General features: G+C 39.0%; 1 protein-coding gene across 2 annotated transcripts; it reads left to right on the top strand.

Annotated features, from left to right (window-relative positions):
* The first annotated feature begins 140 nt into the window (after nucleotides 1-140).
* On the top strand, nucleotides 141-15,557 carry tcp11l1 (t-complex 11, testis-specific-like 1). Of its 2 annotated transcripts, XM_088418331.1 has the most exons (12): nucleotides 141-231; nucleotides 305-429; nucleotides 526-657; nucleotides 945-1,088; nucleotides 1,303-1,435; nucleotides 1,584-1,704; nucleotides 2,318-2,538; nucleotides 3,304-3,440; nucleotides 4,882-5,051; nucleotides 5,160-5,341; nucleotides 12,772-12,944; nucleotides 13,025-15,557. In XM_088418331.1, exons 4-12 carry the CDS (start codon nucleotides 953-955, stop codon nucleotides 13,240-13,242), a joined length of 1,491 nt encoding a protein of 496 aa, XP_088274457.1. In that variant the 5' UTR covers nucleotides 141-231; nucleotides 305-429; nucleotides 526-657; nucleotides 945-952; the 3' UTR covers nucleotides 13,243-15,557. The 2 variants fall into 2 exon arrangements, with proteins under 2 accessions (XP_088274457.1, XP_088274454.1); XM_088418328.1 differs by lacking the exon at nucleotides 526-657 and having other exon boundaries at nucleotides 184-429.
* The last annotated feature ends 258 nt before the right edge of the window (nucleotides 15,558-15,815 follow it).

Raw genomic sequence — 15,815 nt, 5'->3', positions numbered from 1 at the left:
ACTGTTGAAATGAATAAATAACTTATAAAGTGAAGTCAATTTGTTGCATGGCATTCCTATGTGTGAATAATCTGAACTGATTTGGTAAAAAAAAATTAAAGCGTGATATTTTCAAGGGAGTGGAAGGGGCTGGAACGGCGTGTCATGTTCGCCCCACCCAACCCCGGAAGTGACAGCCGGCAAAGGGTACCCTGTCCCACGGACGTCTCATGAAGCATCAAAGCTTTACAAGTAAATCGTATATCTAAACACTTGACACCCGCGTGGATAATTTGAACACATTAATAGCTCGAACCGCTTCTAGAACCAGTGGAGCGTTCACGTCCCGTTGACGTCACGGGCCCAGAACGAATCACGATTTGCTACACACAACACTTCCTGGGCTTTTCGACAGCCTCCGAATCTTCGGCACAATACGCCCCATCACTGGTAAACAGTTTTTTGTTGGTTGTTTTTTTTCTGTGTGTGGGTGAAACCGTTTCCTATGTTCCACGACCGTTGAGCGTGTACATACTTATGTCGCAGCAGCGGACTTGAGGGAGCAGCTGCGTCTCCGCTCTCTAAACGTTGATAAATTTAAGGGCTTGCGCAAACGTCAGATAATTTGAAGAAAGTCCTGTACTCCTAAGAAACATCTAAGAAGCATCTGAGCATAAGGTTAGTGACGTTGCAATCGGTACGATTGTAAAGAGAGTTTGTCGCTTGCGTCCCCCACCGTCTCAGAGTTAGCGTCACGCACTTTCAGACCACCCTTGGGTTTGACGAGCCAATACAACATATTTTAGTTCTTATTCATAACGCTTTATAAAATAAACATCCCAACAAACTATTCATGTTTGTCTCTAGAAATATATAGAATAACTAATGTGCTTGTGACGACCTCACATCGACATTTTTGAGAAGACATTAGAAGTCGTCTGCATTTGTCATTTGATATTCTGCAGACCTGAGCATGCCAAATGAGGCTGACCACATCAAGGGTGGAGAGGAGTCTGAGGAGAGTGCACAGGATGCTTCTGAGCAGTCAGTGAGGAAGCGGGTCCGAGCAAATACACCGAGTCCACACAGAGGAGCAAACCTTCCACAAGGTAAAGAGAGTTCGATTTACATGGAAATCTAAACGGCTCTGTCAAACCATAACTTCAAAATCATCTACGTCAAACCATTGCCCTGCCTTCCCTGAACACAACAATGTTTATTCATTTACTACCTGCTGCTGCAAATGTTTGTAGAACAGCACAATATGATGCTGTTCAAAATGGGAAAAAAAAACAAAAAACATCTGTTATTCTTACCTCATAGCCAGCCCACCCAGATATGTGTCTGTGGAGGAGTTAATGGAGACAGCAAAAGGAGTCACCAATATGGTTTTGGCACATGAAATTATGGTTAATCAGTCTTTTCAAGTTAAGCCGCCGGAGCTTCCTGAAGGAAGGTGAGGTGTTTTGCATGCTGGAAAGATGGTATATTTATATATATATATATATATATATATATATATATATATATATATATATATATATATATATATATATATATATATATATATAAATAACCCCACCTCCTCCATTGCCCCTGTACAGTGTGGAGCGCAGAGTAAAAGACATTGTGCATCAAGTTTTCTGGAATTATCTGGAAGCGCAATTAAAGGAGGATCCACCACAGTACGGCCATGTCATCCAACAGCTGGCTGAAATTAAAGAGGTGAAGTTCGCTAGAATACCAACCTTAGGTTTTTTTTCACCTAGCAAATTAATGAGTGAACCACTTCAATATAGGATCATATTATCTCAAAGGATATTAGGGATTTATCCAGTTATACCATTTTTTTCTGTAACTAGATTAGCAAAAGCACAAACAAAACAAAATCTTCAAGCGCAACTTTGTCTGCCAATTTGTGGTGGTATACTGTACAATTTTGCTCAAAGTTTTACATACATCTAACGTCTGTCAATTTAACGGCATGACTCCATATTTGGAGGACACAAATGTAGTAACCAGTAAGTCATATATTAAATTGTCAATGGTTCCGAGAAGATCCCGGACCTTCATGAATCATAGGTAATCAAGATGACAGACAGGTATTTAATGCCATCAATGTGTATTTTTCATCAGCATTTCCAATACACTATCAAAAAACAAAAAATTGCCAGGAAGTTACATGCAAGCAATTGATTTTACAAACATAAGCCACTAAAATGTATTTTGTTGCCATCATTTAGGTTGCTTTCTTGAGATGTCACTAGGATCAATGTTGTGAATCTTTTGTTATTTTTATTTACTACCCATAGTTAATTAATCATTATTTTATCTGCAGACGTTACTGTCTTTCTTGCTGTCTGGCCATAGTCACTTGCGGTCCCGAATTGAGGAGGTACTTGACCTGACTCTTATCCAGCAGCAGGCGGATAAAGGAGCACTGGATGTTGGTGCTCTATCCAATTTTATTATTGAGATGATGGGGTCGCTTTGTGCCCCCTGCAGGGATGAGGATGTCAATAAACTAAAGGGGATCACTGAGTTTGTCCCTTTGCTCAAGTAAGTTCTTAATCCAATGTGCGGTTGACTTACTTAAAGGGACAACGTGTAAGCTTTGACCGTTTTTTTGTTAAGAATAGATGATTAAAAAGTAGCAAATAAATGTGTGCTTAACCACCAACAGTATATTTTAAATATAATTGTAGGTGTAGTTATCATTAAATTATATTACATGGGGGGTGGCACTCGACAGGAGGCTGATGTCCGTAATGAAAAACGGTCTAAATCGTAAACATTGTCCCTTTAAAGCCCTGTTTAATAGGGTGCTGTTTTGCGAGTAGAGGGGAACTCTGAAGTCAACCTTTTAATCAGAATGCTGGTTTTGAATAGTTTCAACATCTTCTTGCAAAGAACATTTCTGACTTGTTTCTTTTTAAGTAAGGTAACAACAATCTATTGCTGTCTATCTTTTTTAATATTGATAGAAAACATTTTTAGGTCACTAATACATGCTATTAATATATTAATATAATCAATAATATATTAATATCAATGCTATTATAGGGGAAAATAAGGCAATATTCAACAGCATGATATTCCTCTCGCCTGCATTTACTAATGTATTCATCATGCCTTTCACAGCCTGAGAATGTAAAGAAAAATTGATGAAAGAATAATTCGATTGTAGATCGAAGTTGTTTTTTTTTTTTTACTAAGTTTGTACTGGAAGTTGTTTTTTTTTGTACTAAGTTTGTACTAAGTTTTTCCACTTAGACTAGACAAATTTACAAAAAGTTGTAACTTCTTTTTCTGTCATTCTCTTAGGGCCATATTCTCAGTATTGCACCTGATGAAGTTGGACATGGCTAACTTTGCTGTAAACAGCATCAGACCCCATCTGATGCAGCACTCGGTTGAGTATGAGAGGAACAAATTCCAGGAGTTTCTTGACAGACAGCCTAGTAAGAGCATACATTTATTTATGCAAAACTAAAGAAACCTATTATTTCTTTTAAGTACAGTATTCAGGCCGTCACACACTAAGTTATCCCGCCAACACTCCAGCAGGGTTCGGGCTCCTGCCTCAAGATTTCATAAGTGACTGTCTCAGCCACCTCTTTTGCGGTTATCAAACTTTGCATCTCAGTTGCTCAATGTGGCCATGTCACAAATTATACCCAATCAAAATGCAGTTAGCTTTCATACAGGTGAAAAATCCATTTCTTGGTTTTGAACAGGCCAGACTCACATGGTCGTAGCCATATAAATACAGCATTTAGAGTACACAGTTTTATAACAATATTCTTCATTCTTTTCCATTCATTTTTGCACAGTGTATATGCATTTTTTCCTCTTTATTTTTGCCCACATACTTACATTTGTGGCAACCTGCAGTTGTCTTTCCTGGCAGGCTGTCCCGTTCTGTCTGGGGTTTTCGGGTTTTTGGATTTATTTTAAGTAGTTCCTGGTTCATTTCGTCATTCATTCGTGTTGTTTTTCCCTGCATCTGCCTTTCTCAGTCTCGTTAGTTTTATCTCGTCCACCTGTTGTCCGTGTGCCCCTGCTCCTCTCGTGTTAGCCTATCCGGTTCCCCTGCCTCCTGTCCCCGTCCAGCTGTAGTGTGTTTTCAGTAATTAGTCTCCTTGTATTTAAACCACCGTCCCTCTATTGCTTTTGTCGGATTATTGTCCCTCGTCTCTTCGTGTTCCCTGTGCCTCTGTACTCGTCCTCCAGTCTTCCCCCGTAGTCCCATTTAGTCTCGTGAGTTATATTTCCGTTCCTCATTTATTTTGCTACTTTGTCAAGTTTTTGTCTTCTGCTTTTCCTTGTTTTATTATTAAAAGAGCATTTTTGTTTGAGCAAACCCTCTCCGTCCTCCTGCGTTTTGAGCCCCTTTCCCTCCACCGCCTCACGTCGCCATGCCACGACGTGACACAGGCCTTTTTTTTTTTTTAACCATTTTGGGTGAATGCACCTGTCTTTAGGTAGGTTTGCAGCTGTACCATACATTTTAAATTTTCAGATGGAGCAGTACTCCTTGATATTAAAAGCTTGGGATATATATGTTTATAATGCCATGTTTTGGACTTGTCTAAAATGTTGGCATGATGCTGTTACACTAGAGGGCTCTAGCGTTCTCTAACTGAATACAAATGCGCACTGCATTTTTCATATTTACAGTAAAGCCACTTACCACTTTGAAACCACACGCCATTTCCATTCTGCTTTATGATTGTATGCTGATATGTTTGGATCAATCAAAATCCTGACAAAATACTTTGGATTCAATTTTGGTATGAATACTTTTTTCAAGTTGCAACATTCAAGTGCACTTTTTTTTTTTTTTTAACAACGATGTTGAGTAATCCTTTCATAGTTGGAAAACACATTCCTCTTTCTCAGATGCTTTAGACTACACTGAAAAATGGCTCCAAGACACATTGCAGAAGTTGAGGGAAGCTTCTTCCGCTGCTGCCTCATCTGACCCCACCAATCTTCTCCCTGCTAATGTCCATAATCAAGCATATTTGCAACTACTTAAGTGGGACCACCTCTCAGAGCCCTTTCCTGAGGTGAATTCTTTGAGAACTTTCTTCAGTCTGTGAATCTTTTACAAAAACAGACTACTTGAGTACTGCAGTTGGATTTTCTCTCAAAGATGTCTTTTTTCTTTTACCTAGACAGTGCTGATGGATCAGACTCGTTTCCAGGAAATGCAGCAGAGGACTGAACAATTAGTTTTACTGTCGTCTATATTACTCATCGTTTACACTACTATGGGGGAAACCATCTCTGGGCTGCCAGGTCTCATGGAGACGCTTAAAAAAATTGTTCACGTTATGCTTGCAGACATGCACACACAGTAAGTACGAACATTTTTTTTAAATTTGTAAATCATTACATAGACAACTTTTGTCAAAGTGGATGTCTTAAATTTACACCTAGAGTATTCACCACAGTTAATTGTAAGAATTTTACTTTGTACTGTTTATGTAAATCCTCATTTTGGTCCAATATGAATACGGTCCACATTTTTCAAAACTGCAGGGCACAAGTTTTCTTTTTGCTTAAAGCATCCGTTTAATAAACCCTAATGCTTAGTGGTAGGACTGCACAATTAATCAAATTTTTATTGTGATCACGATATTGGTTGCCACTATTAAGTAAGATGATCCTGGGCGACATTAACATTTAAAAACCCGGCTCCGTACTGCATGTCAAATCAAGCACTTCCAGTCATCCTTCCACTAGGAGGCAAACGCAAGTTAAGACTTCATTAAGCTTAAGAAATAGCAAGCGACAGCGTGATACAGTGATCCCTCCTACTTCGCGGTCTCAGGTATCGCGGTCTCAGTACTTTTCCTTTTTTTCAGGAAAAATAAAATATTTCAAAATAAAAAATCATTTAAAAAATGTGCAAAAATTACAAAAATTGAAAAAAAGCAAAAAAGTACATTATACAGTACTGTATTCATCAAATAACGAAGTAATATTAGTTAATAACTATGTTTTTTTCTTTAAGCGTTAGAGTTCGTGAAGTTTTTATCTTATTTTGAAATGCATGCTTTTAATTTGTCGGGTCACGTAATATTTCCGTTTCCTGTTTTACGTTCTCTGTGCGTCATTCGGCTCGTTACGGTGACGTAGTGAATGACAACATAAGCTCATATTTATAGTTTATTATCATTCATGTTGATAACGCACGCTACTGCCTATGCTTAGTAAGCGATGAGTGTTTATTCTGTTTATGGTTTCGTATGTGTAGAGGTTGCACTTTATAGTTTGTAGTTGGTATTAGTTGTTGCTAACCCGCTAATGCCGGCTAAAAATACAGTAAATTCATAGATTAAGTGTTTATATGTTAGTTGACTGACTTTAAGATTGTTGTTGATTTATTATTCAACAGATACTACATGATACACCATACATGAGCCAAAATAAATGTGAAGTTCAACGTGATGACTTGCGTTCTCTTTCACCGGAGTCTTGGTGCAGATAACCAGTCCTGAGAACAAGTTCTCAACAAACTAAGTAATATTAGTTTTTTAATTAATATACAACAATGTTAATAAGGATAATGTAATGTTAAATCATAGGAGAAAGGAAATAAAATAGGCAAAAAATACAAAAATAAAAAAAGGATTGTTTATGGTTACTGTGGCTATATTGGGGCGTACATAGAAATCTAGGAACTGATACCCTACTTCGCGGGTTTCAGACTTCACGGGGGGTTGACAGCCCCCATTAACCGTGAAGTAGAGGGGATCACTGTATATGCTTGACGCGTCCCATGAGTTCAGCACGGCCCCTTAAGTCTTTTCGGCAACCACGCCCCTTCGCGCAGTGTCCGAGATGGCCAGATTTACCGCAACACATACCATGTGTAATTCCTTTACGGGCATAAAACATAGCAGACGAAGTATTGCTTATAGGCCGGTGAATACCGTAAACAACGCCTGGCGAGCACGCACACAAAGGAGAAGAGTCTGATTCAAAAAAAAAAAAAAAAAAAAAAAAAAAAAAAAAAGCTTGGAAAAATTTTGATTGTTTGAATTTACTAGTGTTGTTTGTATGCTGTAGACTCCCATTTACTGCCACCAGTATGGGAGAATATCGGTTGACCGAGGGGGAAAGCTGCACTGAGTAAAAAATGCTGCAAAACGCATGGCGGCCGGCGAGATTCCGCGCGTATTCTTTCACGCGTCTAGGGTGGGACGCAATGACAATGCTTAAATTGGTTTTGCGGGTTTCAATTCCACCTCAAAAGCCTTTAGATGACAATGTTTCCCACATGTTTGCATGACAAAGGCCTTTTGTCACCCCCTAACCAGGGGTCTCAAACTCCAGGCCTCGAGGGCCGCAATCCTGCATGGTTTTGATGCTTCTGTCATTAACTCACCTGAATCAAAGTATTAGCTCATTAGCAAGCTCTGCAGGAGCTTGAAAATGATCCTAATCATTTGAATCAGGTGTGTTTAAGAGAGCAGTATGGAAAACATGCAGGTTTGCGGCCCTCGAGGACTGGAGTTTGAGACTAATCTAGTATGTTAGATTAGGGCCTAATCTAACATACTAGCTGTCAATTGAGACCCATTTTGAAAGATCCAATTGGCAAAAAATTGGAATAAATTCATTTTGAAGTGACCAAAAATGACATTTTGACTGCCAAGTCCATACCTAATTTCGACTGATTCTGGTACTTTTAGCAGCCTCTCATCAGCACCAGAGTGAAGTAGGATTGAGTTTCTTACCTGATTCTTAATATATAGCTTGCTAGTTGTCAAATGAAACCCATTTTGGAAAATCCAATTGGAAAAAATTTGAATAAATTGGTTTTGAAATGACCTAAAATTACATTTTGACTGTCCATACTCACTTCGATTGACTCTGGTACTTTTGAACCGTTTTTTTTTTTTCTTGCAAAAAAAACTTTTAGGCTGTTGTGTCCCAGGTTTTTGCCATAATTATTATTTACTTTATTTATTTTAGTTTATTATTATTATTTGTAAGTATCAAATCTCGAAGCCTTGTTTATATATATATACTGATTGTTTAAAAAAAAAAGTGCAACAACTTGACATGTTTGACCAAACATAACAATAATCGTGATCTCAATATTGACCACAATAATTGTGATTATTATTTTGGCCTTAATCGTGCAGCCCTAGATGGAATAGTTTGCAAACACAAGTGTGTCATACAGTTGCGAGAAAAAGTATGTGAACCCTTTGGTATTTCTTGGATTGCTGCATAAATTGGCCATAAAATGTGTTTCGATTTTAATGTAAGGTAAAACATTACAATCGTACATTCTCCTAAAGTAATACTGCACACAAAAAAAAAGTTTTGATTTTTGTTTATTGGGCACAAAATGGAAACATTCACATCACAGGGTGGAAAAAGTATGTGAACCCCAAGGTCAATGACTTCTACAAGAGCTAATTTGAGTCAGGTGCAGTGTTACCTTTAAGCTGCGTGCGTGCGCAACTGCGCACTGCTCGCACGTTTTCAATGCACAAGAAAAGCTATGATGCGCATAAAACAAAATGCGATACAAACTGATTAAATGATATTGAATATTAGACCTCATCTTATCTGATTTAGACCAATACTATTATTCTCTGTACCATATTGCATCGTGACAGCGAGTGACAAAATGTCCAGCCAATCATACGATAAGTTTCACTTACACTATCCATCCAAACAAATGCATTGACAGAAACGAGCCCTGCATATACGACCCCTTTGAGACTTCAGTAATTCAGGGCTATACAAATAGTTTGATTGATTGATTGATATACACCCAGTGCAGGTTAGCAAGCTAACAACAGTGATGTGCAGCATTAAAGACGCAAATGCTAACCCCTTTTCCTCACGAAACGAACAAGCAGCGACACATCCACTCACCAAGCCAAAGTAAAAAAGAATTGCACTTCTTTTAAGGCAGGAGAGATTTTTATTTTCACAACGTGGCTCATTTATTGCCATGGTGACAAATACAATATACATTACACTATTCTGCCATGTCTAAAACACGTATTGCTCAAGATATAAAAAAAATAATAACAAACTTGTTGAAAACGAACAAAAATAGTTATGACTTTTTTTTTTTTTTTAACGTGCGAGTTGAGACCTGCCTGGTTCTAATTAAAAATCCGCAGATCTATCTTTGATTCAATAAAACGATCAATTTATTTCCATAGTAGTTCCAAAGCTCTTCAAAAAAAAAAAAAAAAAAAAAGGCCAAACCTTACGGTAAAGAAACATTGTTCTCTAATCTGCAATCAATCTCAACTGCCCCTGTGATGCAGGCGCCAAGGCTTTTAAAGGGCCAGTGTTATGTACCTCTCTCCCTGCCTTAAAGGGGCAGTAACATACGGTAAATGTCCATTGGGCAGTGAGCCAAGACAACCAACAAACAAATAACTTTCTAGCTCTTGGCCATTACAAAAAATGAAATTGAAAGTAACTTTTTTCGGGATCAAAACCAATATTATTCCAAATGCTGTGATGCATCGTTCTCCTTTATTGGTCCTGTGCAACACTTTTCACCTCAGCTATCCCTTCCTAAATGACGGGATAAGTACCCAAAGCCGGCACATTACTCAGAGCCCCCCCTCCTTCCTTGCTCATTAATGACAAAATGTTGAGTTATGTGATATGCAGTTGTAATCAGAATTATTCAACCCCCATTGCTGTACATCCACTGTGGGACTTCAGAGTACATTTGTAATTGTGTTCATAATGACATCATAAAGGCCTTGTTATCAAACCAGATGCAACTAAAATGACATAATTGTTTTTCTCATAAAGCATTAAAGGGCTTTTATGTGATCGAATCGTCAGTTTTAGATCAGTTTTATTCATATTTATTCATATTCATATCTTTTTAGTACTTAGTACAATATCCTTTTGCTGTTATTACATCTTGCAAGCGTCAAGCATGGCTTGACACAAGTTTCTTGCAGCAACCGGTGGCTATCGTGGCCCATTCTTCATAGCCAAAAGCCTCCAGATCAATCACATTCTTAGGCTTGCGCACTCCAACAGCCTTCTTCAGGTCCGACCAGAGGTTCTCTATCGGATTTAGGTCTGGTGACTGCGAGGGCCACTCTAAAATGTTCTAGCCCTTCATCTTGAACCATGCTCTAGTGCAGCGGTCCCCAACCTTCTTATCACCACGGGCCGGTAAACGCTTGGGATTTATATTACGGACCGGGTGTGCGTCATCGACCGACCGACTGCGGTCAAAAGCTCATCATCCTTCTCACTATGTAATATCAACAGCGGCCAGAAGCGTCGCCAAAAAACAAACATCACGCCAAACAAAGAACAAATGAATGAACTGATAAACTAAATCAGTTCCAAAACAATATTTTGGGTGCGGCCCACGCGGCCCGGTACCAGTTGATCAACGGACCGGTGGTTGGGAACCACTGCTCTTGTGTGCACTTTGATGTGTGCTTTGGATCATTGTCCTGGTTGAAAGGTCCAACGTCGCACAAGTCGCAGGCTAGTGACTGACTCCATTCCATTTTTATCCAGGAGCTCCCAATCAAGGCCTTGTATGATGTCATAATGAACACAAATACAAATGTGCACTGAAGTCCCTGAATGCGGTGACAGCATTGGGGGTTGAAAAATACTGAACTGACCCACTGAACTGTAGGTCACTTTAGGAGCGACATTAGATATGCGCACGGTGACTGACTGGGTGCATGTCAGAAGTTGCTCACCTTGGTCCAAAGCCTGCTCAGGAAGTTTGTGTGAATGCTCAGACGCATTGAAAATAGAGGGAACATTGGTCAGGTGTCATCTAACATGGGAGTTCAATTAGTGTGACGAGTTGCAGGAGTTGATTCAAGCTGTCCTGCGCTTTAAAAACTCACACTAGTTTTGAAATAGCTGTTCAGAAGATGCGTTGTCTGATGAGAACCATACCCCGCACCGAAGAGCTTTCCGAAGACCTGCGGGCAAGAATTGTTGAGCTACATAAGGCTGGAAGGGGATACAGAAGTATCTCTAAAAGCCTTGATGTCCATGTTTCAACAGTTAGACAAATAATCTTCAAATGGAGGGAGGTCAAGACAGTTGCCACTCTCCCCAGGTGTGGCGAGGTCGTCCTGCAAAGATGAGCGCTGCGTCAGTGAGGTGAGAAGGAATCCTCGAGCATCAGCCAAAGCCTTACAAACTTCTTTGGCGCATGCAAACATTTTATTTCATACTTCCACAATACGTAAATGTCTGAAGAATGGATTGGACACCACGAAAGAAACCTGTGTGAAGAGGAATGGCCCAAAATTCCCACTGGTCGTTGTGCAGGTCTGATCTGCAACTACAGAAAAGGTTTGGTTGAGGTTATTGCTGGAAAAGGAGGGTCAACCAGCTACTAAAAGTTAAGGTTCACATACTTTTTCCACTCCGTGATGTGAATGTTTACATCTTGTGCCCAATAAACAAAAATCCAAACATTTTTTTCTGTGGGGTATTACTTCAGGAGAATGTACTATAGTATTGTTGTGACTTAAATTGGAACACATTTTATGGCCAATTCATGCAGAAATCCAAGAAATGCCAAAGGGTTCACCTACTTTTTCTCGCCACTGTACATGGGTCGCATAGCGTTTACCCAGTTAAAGCACTTTCAGAACCCAGTTCAAGCCCATATAGGCAAACACACTTGGGGAAAACTTGGGTCAGCCATAAGAACTCACCTAACACCCAGCCAGAACCCCATGAAAGCCAATGTGAGCTGACATGTGGTGGCCTTTCAAAACCAGATGGAACCCATAATGGGTAAACACGAGTGTGGGCTACAAGGTCATACATAGTTTGCCCAGCTAGAACCCAGTTAAGGCCCATTCAGAATCTAGTTCAAGCCCACATGAGCAGATACAAGTGGAACACATTCGGTCCCCAAATAAAATTGACCAGTTGGAACCCACCTAAGACACGGTAAAAAACCCATGTGGGCTAACACGGGTGTGCCTCGAGCGCAGTGTTTCTCAAATAGTGGGGTGATGCCGGGGGGCATGACCCCAGGGAAAATTATTTGTTTTTGCCATGTGAAATTAATTATGACAAAATAAGGATTGGCATCTTTTTTTCCAGGCACTTCAATGGACTTGGGTTTTTTCTCTGCTTAGCCAAACTTTTAACCTGTATGAATGCTGAAAAAAAGCAGTTAAGAGTTGTTGAAAGTTTTTTTTATATTCCCTTTTCCTCTTGTCAGTGTTAAAAATGATACCATTTTTGGTATACTTATACATTTTTTATCAATGATTATCATTTTTATGGTCGACGTGAACCCAGGAGCAAAACCAAATGATACCCATACGCATGTGCCCTTGTTAAAACCCACATGGGACTCAGATGGAAACGTTAACTGGGATATATGGAAAAGATAGGTCCTCCGTTAAAATGATTTTAATTTCATTTGATTTTATTTGAGCGGGAAGTTTTGTGTCCTATCATAACAGTCTATTTTTCTGTTTATATTTATTTAATATGCATCAGAGCAGCAACTTTGTTATATACCTGCTGTACAATGACAACAAAGGCACTATATTGTTTTGTTGTCAGTACTTGCATTGATTACTAGTACTACTCCAGAGATATATTGATTTGACAGTTTCCCGTACAGTACTTGTAATTTGCAGCGTTGCCACGCAGTGCAAACTCTGGCCACAATAGAAAACAAATTGTTAAAATTAATTAAAAGGAAAAAGGTTTTACAGTTTTAGCAAGCTGATTTGTCTTGCTTCATGCAAATGTTGTTTTCCCTTTTCCAAGGTCTTTCAATCTGCAAGAGACCCTGGTGACCACTGGAGAGAAATTGTGCCTGGAGCTAAGTCAATGTTTAAGCCAGCATGGCTACGCCACATTATCCACTGACCAAAAAAACACTCTGATGGGGCAAATCTCAGCCACTAAGCAGCCAGACAACACGGTTCGTCAGTTGATGGGTAAGTGATACCCACTGTGGTTTTGTCTTTGCAGAAGGGGGATTGAAATGACTTTTGCCTGTATCTGCCCTCTTTGTCAGACTCTCGTGTTAGGAGCTACCTGCTGGCAAGTCTGGAGTCCAGTCAACACAAGACCCCCCCTCCTATGCCTGGAGGTCTTGCACCCATCTGCAAGGAACTAAAAGAACTCGCTGTTCGCTTCTGTACTCTCGTCAACTTCAATAAGCTGGTCTTCTCCCCCTTCTACCAAAAGATTTTTCACAAGTGCTTCTCATCAGGGGGTGTTGCCCACACATAGACATAAGCACTATGACAGTAATACTGAGTAAACGTTCAAGCTAACACAAAAGGAACCGAGGACAATGATAAGCAGTGCTAGCTTGTGACTTTCACTTCATTTCTCAGTAGAAAATAACCCGACTTAAAACACACTAATAGCGCTACTTAAAAAAAGCAAAGCCCAATGTGTGTTTACTATCTCTAACCCGAGATCGACAAGGTACTTAATGTATCGGACCACTTCTCAATACTTGGGAGGTTTAAGGAACAATTGAAGATCAAGAATGATTAACTGGGGCCACAGTAGTTTTGCGGTATACATAAAAATGCAATAGGACAATTTACAAATTTGACGCCAGCTACAGTATACCGTAGCATGAATAAATACTGAAGAATTGTTCAGATGGAAGGTTCTGCTCCATGGGTCTTCCTGTAGTTCAGGCTGTTTTTTTTTTTTTTTTTTTTTTTTAGAGCTCAATCCAAGAGACGTCAACTGACGTGTTGTCAAAAGAAAATAACTAGTCGACAATGCCTGTTGTTCCGCACTTCCACACTCTAAACAATCTGGAAAGTAGAGTCGATAAACTTTTGTCCAGACATTTTGCTTTAGAAACACAAAAACAACATTAAACACCGGTGGGTGGTGTTACAAGAGGAAGGTCTCAAGTGATTGCTAACGGCATACACTTTGATGAAATCCATTTTCTAATGACAAAAAACAATTGTGTATTAATGCATTTATATTGCATTTTTTTTTTTGTTTGGATTTCATACTTCAAAGTAAGAGATCTTTGAATTTTAAAAGTAACTTAAATGGAGGCTGCTTTCTCTCTGGACATGATTGCGGTGGCCATATTTTACAACGGAATGGTTTTAATGTGAACGCAGTCTTACTCATATTTTATAAGTAAAGCTATGTTTAAGTCTCATACAACTTTCTCAGAACATTCTGAGGCAGAAAATGGTGGTTTCCGTGCCACTTATTCACAGAAGTGGTACAGCTTCTAACAAGCGAAACTTTACATTGTCAGGTTGTAACTCGTAATTCATATGTTTCCTGAACCTTCAGCTTTAGTAGTGACACAATCTAAGCACTCCTGCAGGTGAATTTCCATCAAGTTGAGTTTACTTTTATGTCAATAGAAACCCTCATTAACCCCCATCCACACACAAACACATCTAACTTGTTAGATTCGATTTGTGGTTTCTTAGCACTTGGAGTCACTCTTGTAAAGAAACATCAATTCCAGTGTGCCGCTAGTCAGCAAATCACTCAATACAAACAGCCTTTTATCAGCTGGAAATAAAAATAACCGGTAAGATAGCTTGCATGCTCCAAACAGGAGAAACTTTTACTTGCTTTTTTTCCCCCTCTAGACTTATTTAAACGAGCCGGACTTCCCATGAGCAGCTGCAGCTCCTTCCTAACTCTGAGATTGGAATAATATGTTCGGATCGCTTTGTCTCTTAGAACCCAAGCGGCAATAGATTTTTCCCCAATCAGCTGTAGAATACATAAAAGTATTACTACTGGTCTGTAAAATAGAAAAAAGTGCCCCTACTCCCTGATAATTAAGATCTTTTGAAATGTATTTAAAAGAGATTCCAAAATCTTGTTCTTGCACTTTTTTTAAGTGTCTTTTGTTTGGAAATACTTTCAAATGTTATACTTTTAATTACCATATTTTCCACACTATAAGGCGCACCGGATTATAAGGCGCACCCTCAATGACATTTTAAACCTTTTTCAATCACGATATAGTAATACTCAAAGTAATAACAATAATACCTCAAATAATAACTCTAAACTCTATATAGCATAATAACTCAATGTCAATAAGACCAACCTTGTTCAACTGTAAACACACAAAAGAAACAGGTAAAGCTTACTTTATCAGTTCATTCCCCATCTACAAATCCCAATCTCAGTATTGATCCATATATAAGGCACACCTGATTATAAGGCGCACCATAAGCTTTTTCAAAAAATTAAGGCTTTTAGGTGCTCCTTATAGTGCGGAATATACGGTGCGTGAAGCCTAAAAGATGCCAGGAAACTGACTAGAGATTAAGGCAAAAAATTTGCTGTGTGCGTGTTTTTTTTCCATCAACATATTGATAACCAATGAATCCAGTTCTTTTATCTCAGTCTATTGGATAACTTGAACCACAAGCTTGTATTTTGAATTTCATTTACCTATTTATTTTTTTTGCACATTCTTGACCTGTCATGCACACAGTATTGTATACCAAACATTTACACTGGTATACATTGTGAATCTTTATCATCTTCAATGTGAATGAATGTTGAATAAAGTATTATGTGTCCCTCATAAATAATTACTGTCATCATTCTACGACTCTTAAAGACTCCCATGAAACCATGTTGCGTTAGCACCAAACTCGATCCTTGAGGGTTGCTATCCTGCATCTTTACTGAGCTTCTTTCACAACGTGATTCAAATGATCAGGATTGTTGTCAAGTTTCTGCTGAGCTTGCTAATGAGCTGGAAAGAAACCTTCAAAACATGTGGGATACTGGCCCTTGGGAATGGAGTTTGGACACCCCTGCATAAGCTGATTACACACAAT

Source organism: Hippichthys cyanospilos, chromosome 6 (assembly GCF_059441005.1).
Source record: "Hippichthys cyanospilos isolate Australia breed blue-spotted pipefish chromosome 6, RoL_Hcya_1.0, whole genome shotgun sequence".
Taxonomy (NCBI): Eukaryota; Metazoa; Chordata; class Actinopteri; order Syngnathiformes; family Syngnathidae; genus Hippichthys; species Hippichthys cyanospilos.
This window is presented reverse-complemented; position numbering and strand designations above follow the sequence as displayed.

Coding starts and splice junctions, on each gene's coding strand:
- tcp11l1 (XM_088418331.1), top strand. CDS start 953: ATGCCAAATGAGGCTGACCACATCAAGGGTGGAGAGGAGTCTGAGGAG. Junction 5,342..12,771: donor CTTGCAGACATGCACACACA/GTAAGTACGAAC, acceptor CCCTTTTCCAAG/GTCTTTCAATCTGCAAGAGA. Junction 12,945..13,024: donor CACGGTTCGTCAGTTGATGG/GTAAGTGATACC, acceptor CCTCTTTGTCAG/ACTCTCGTGTTAGGAGCTAC.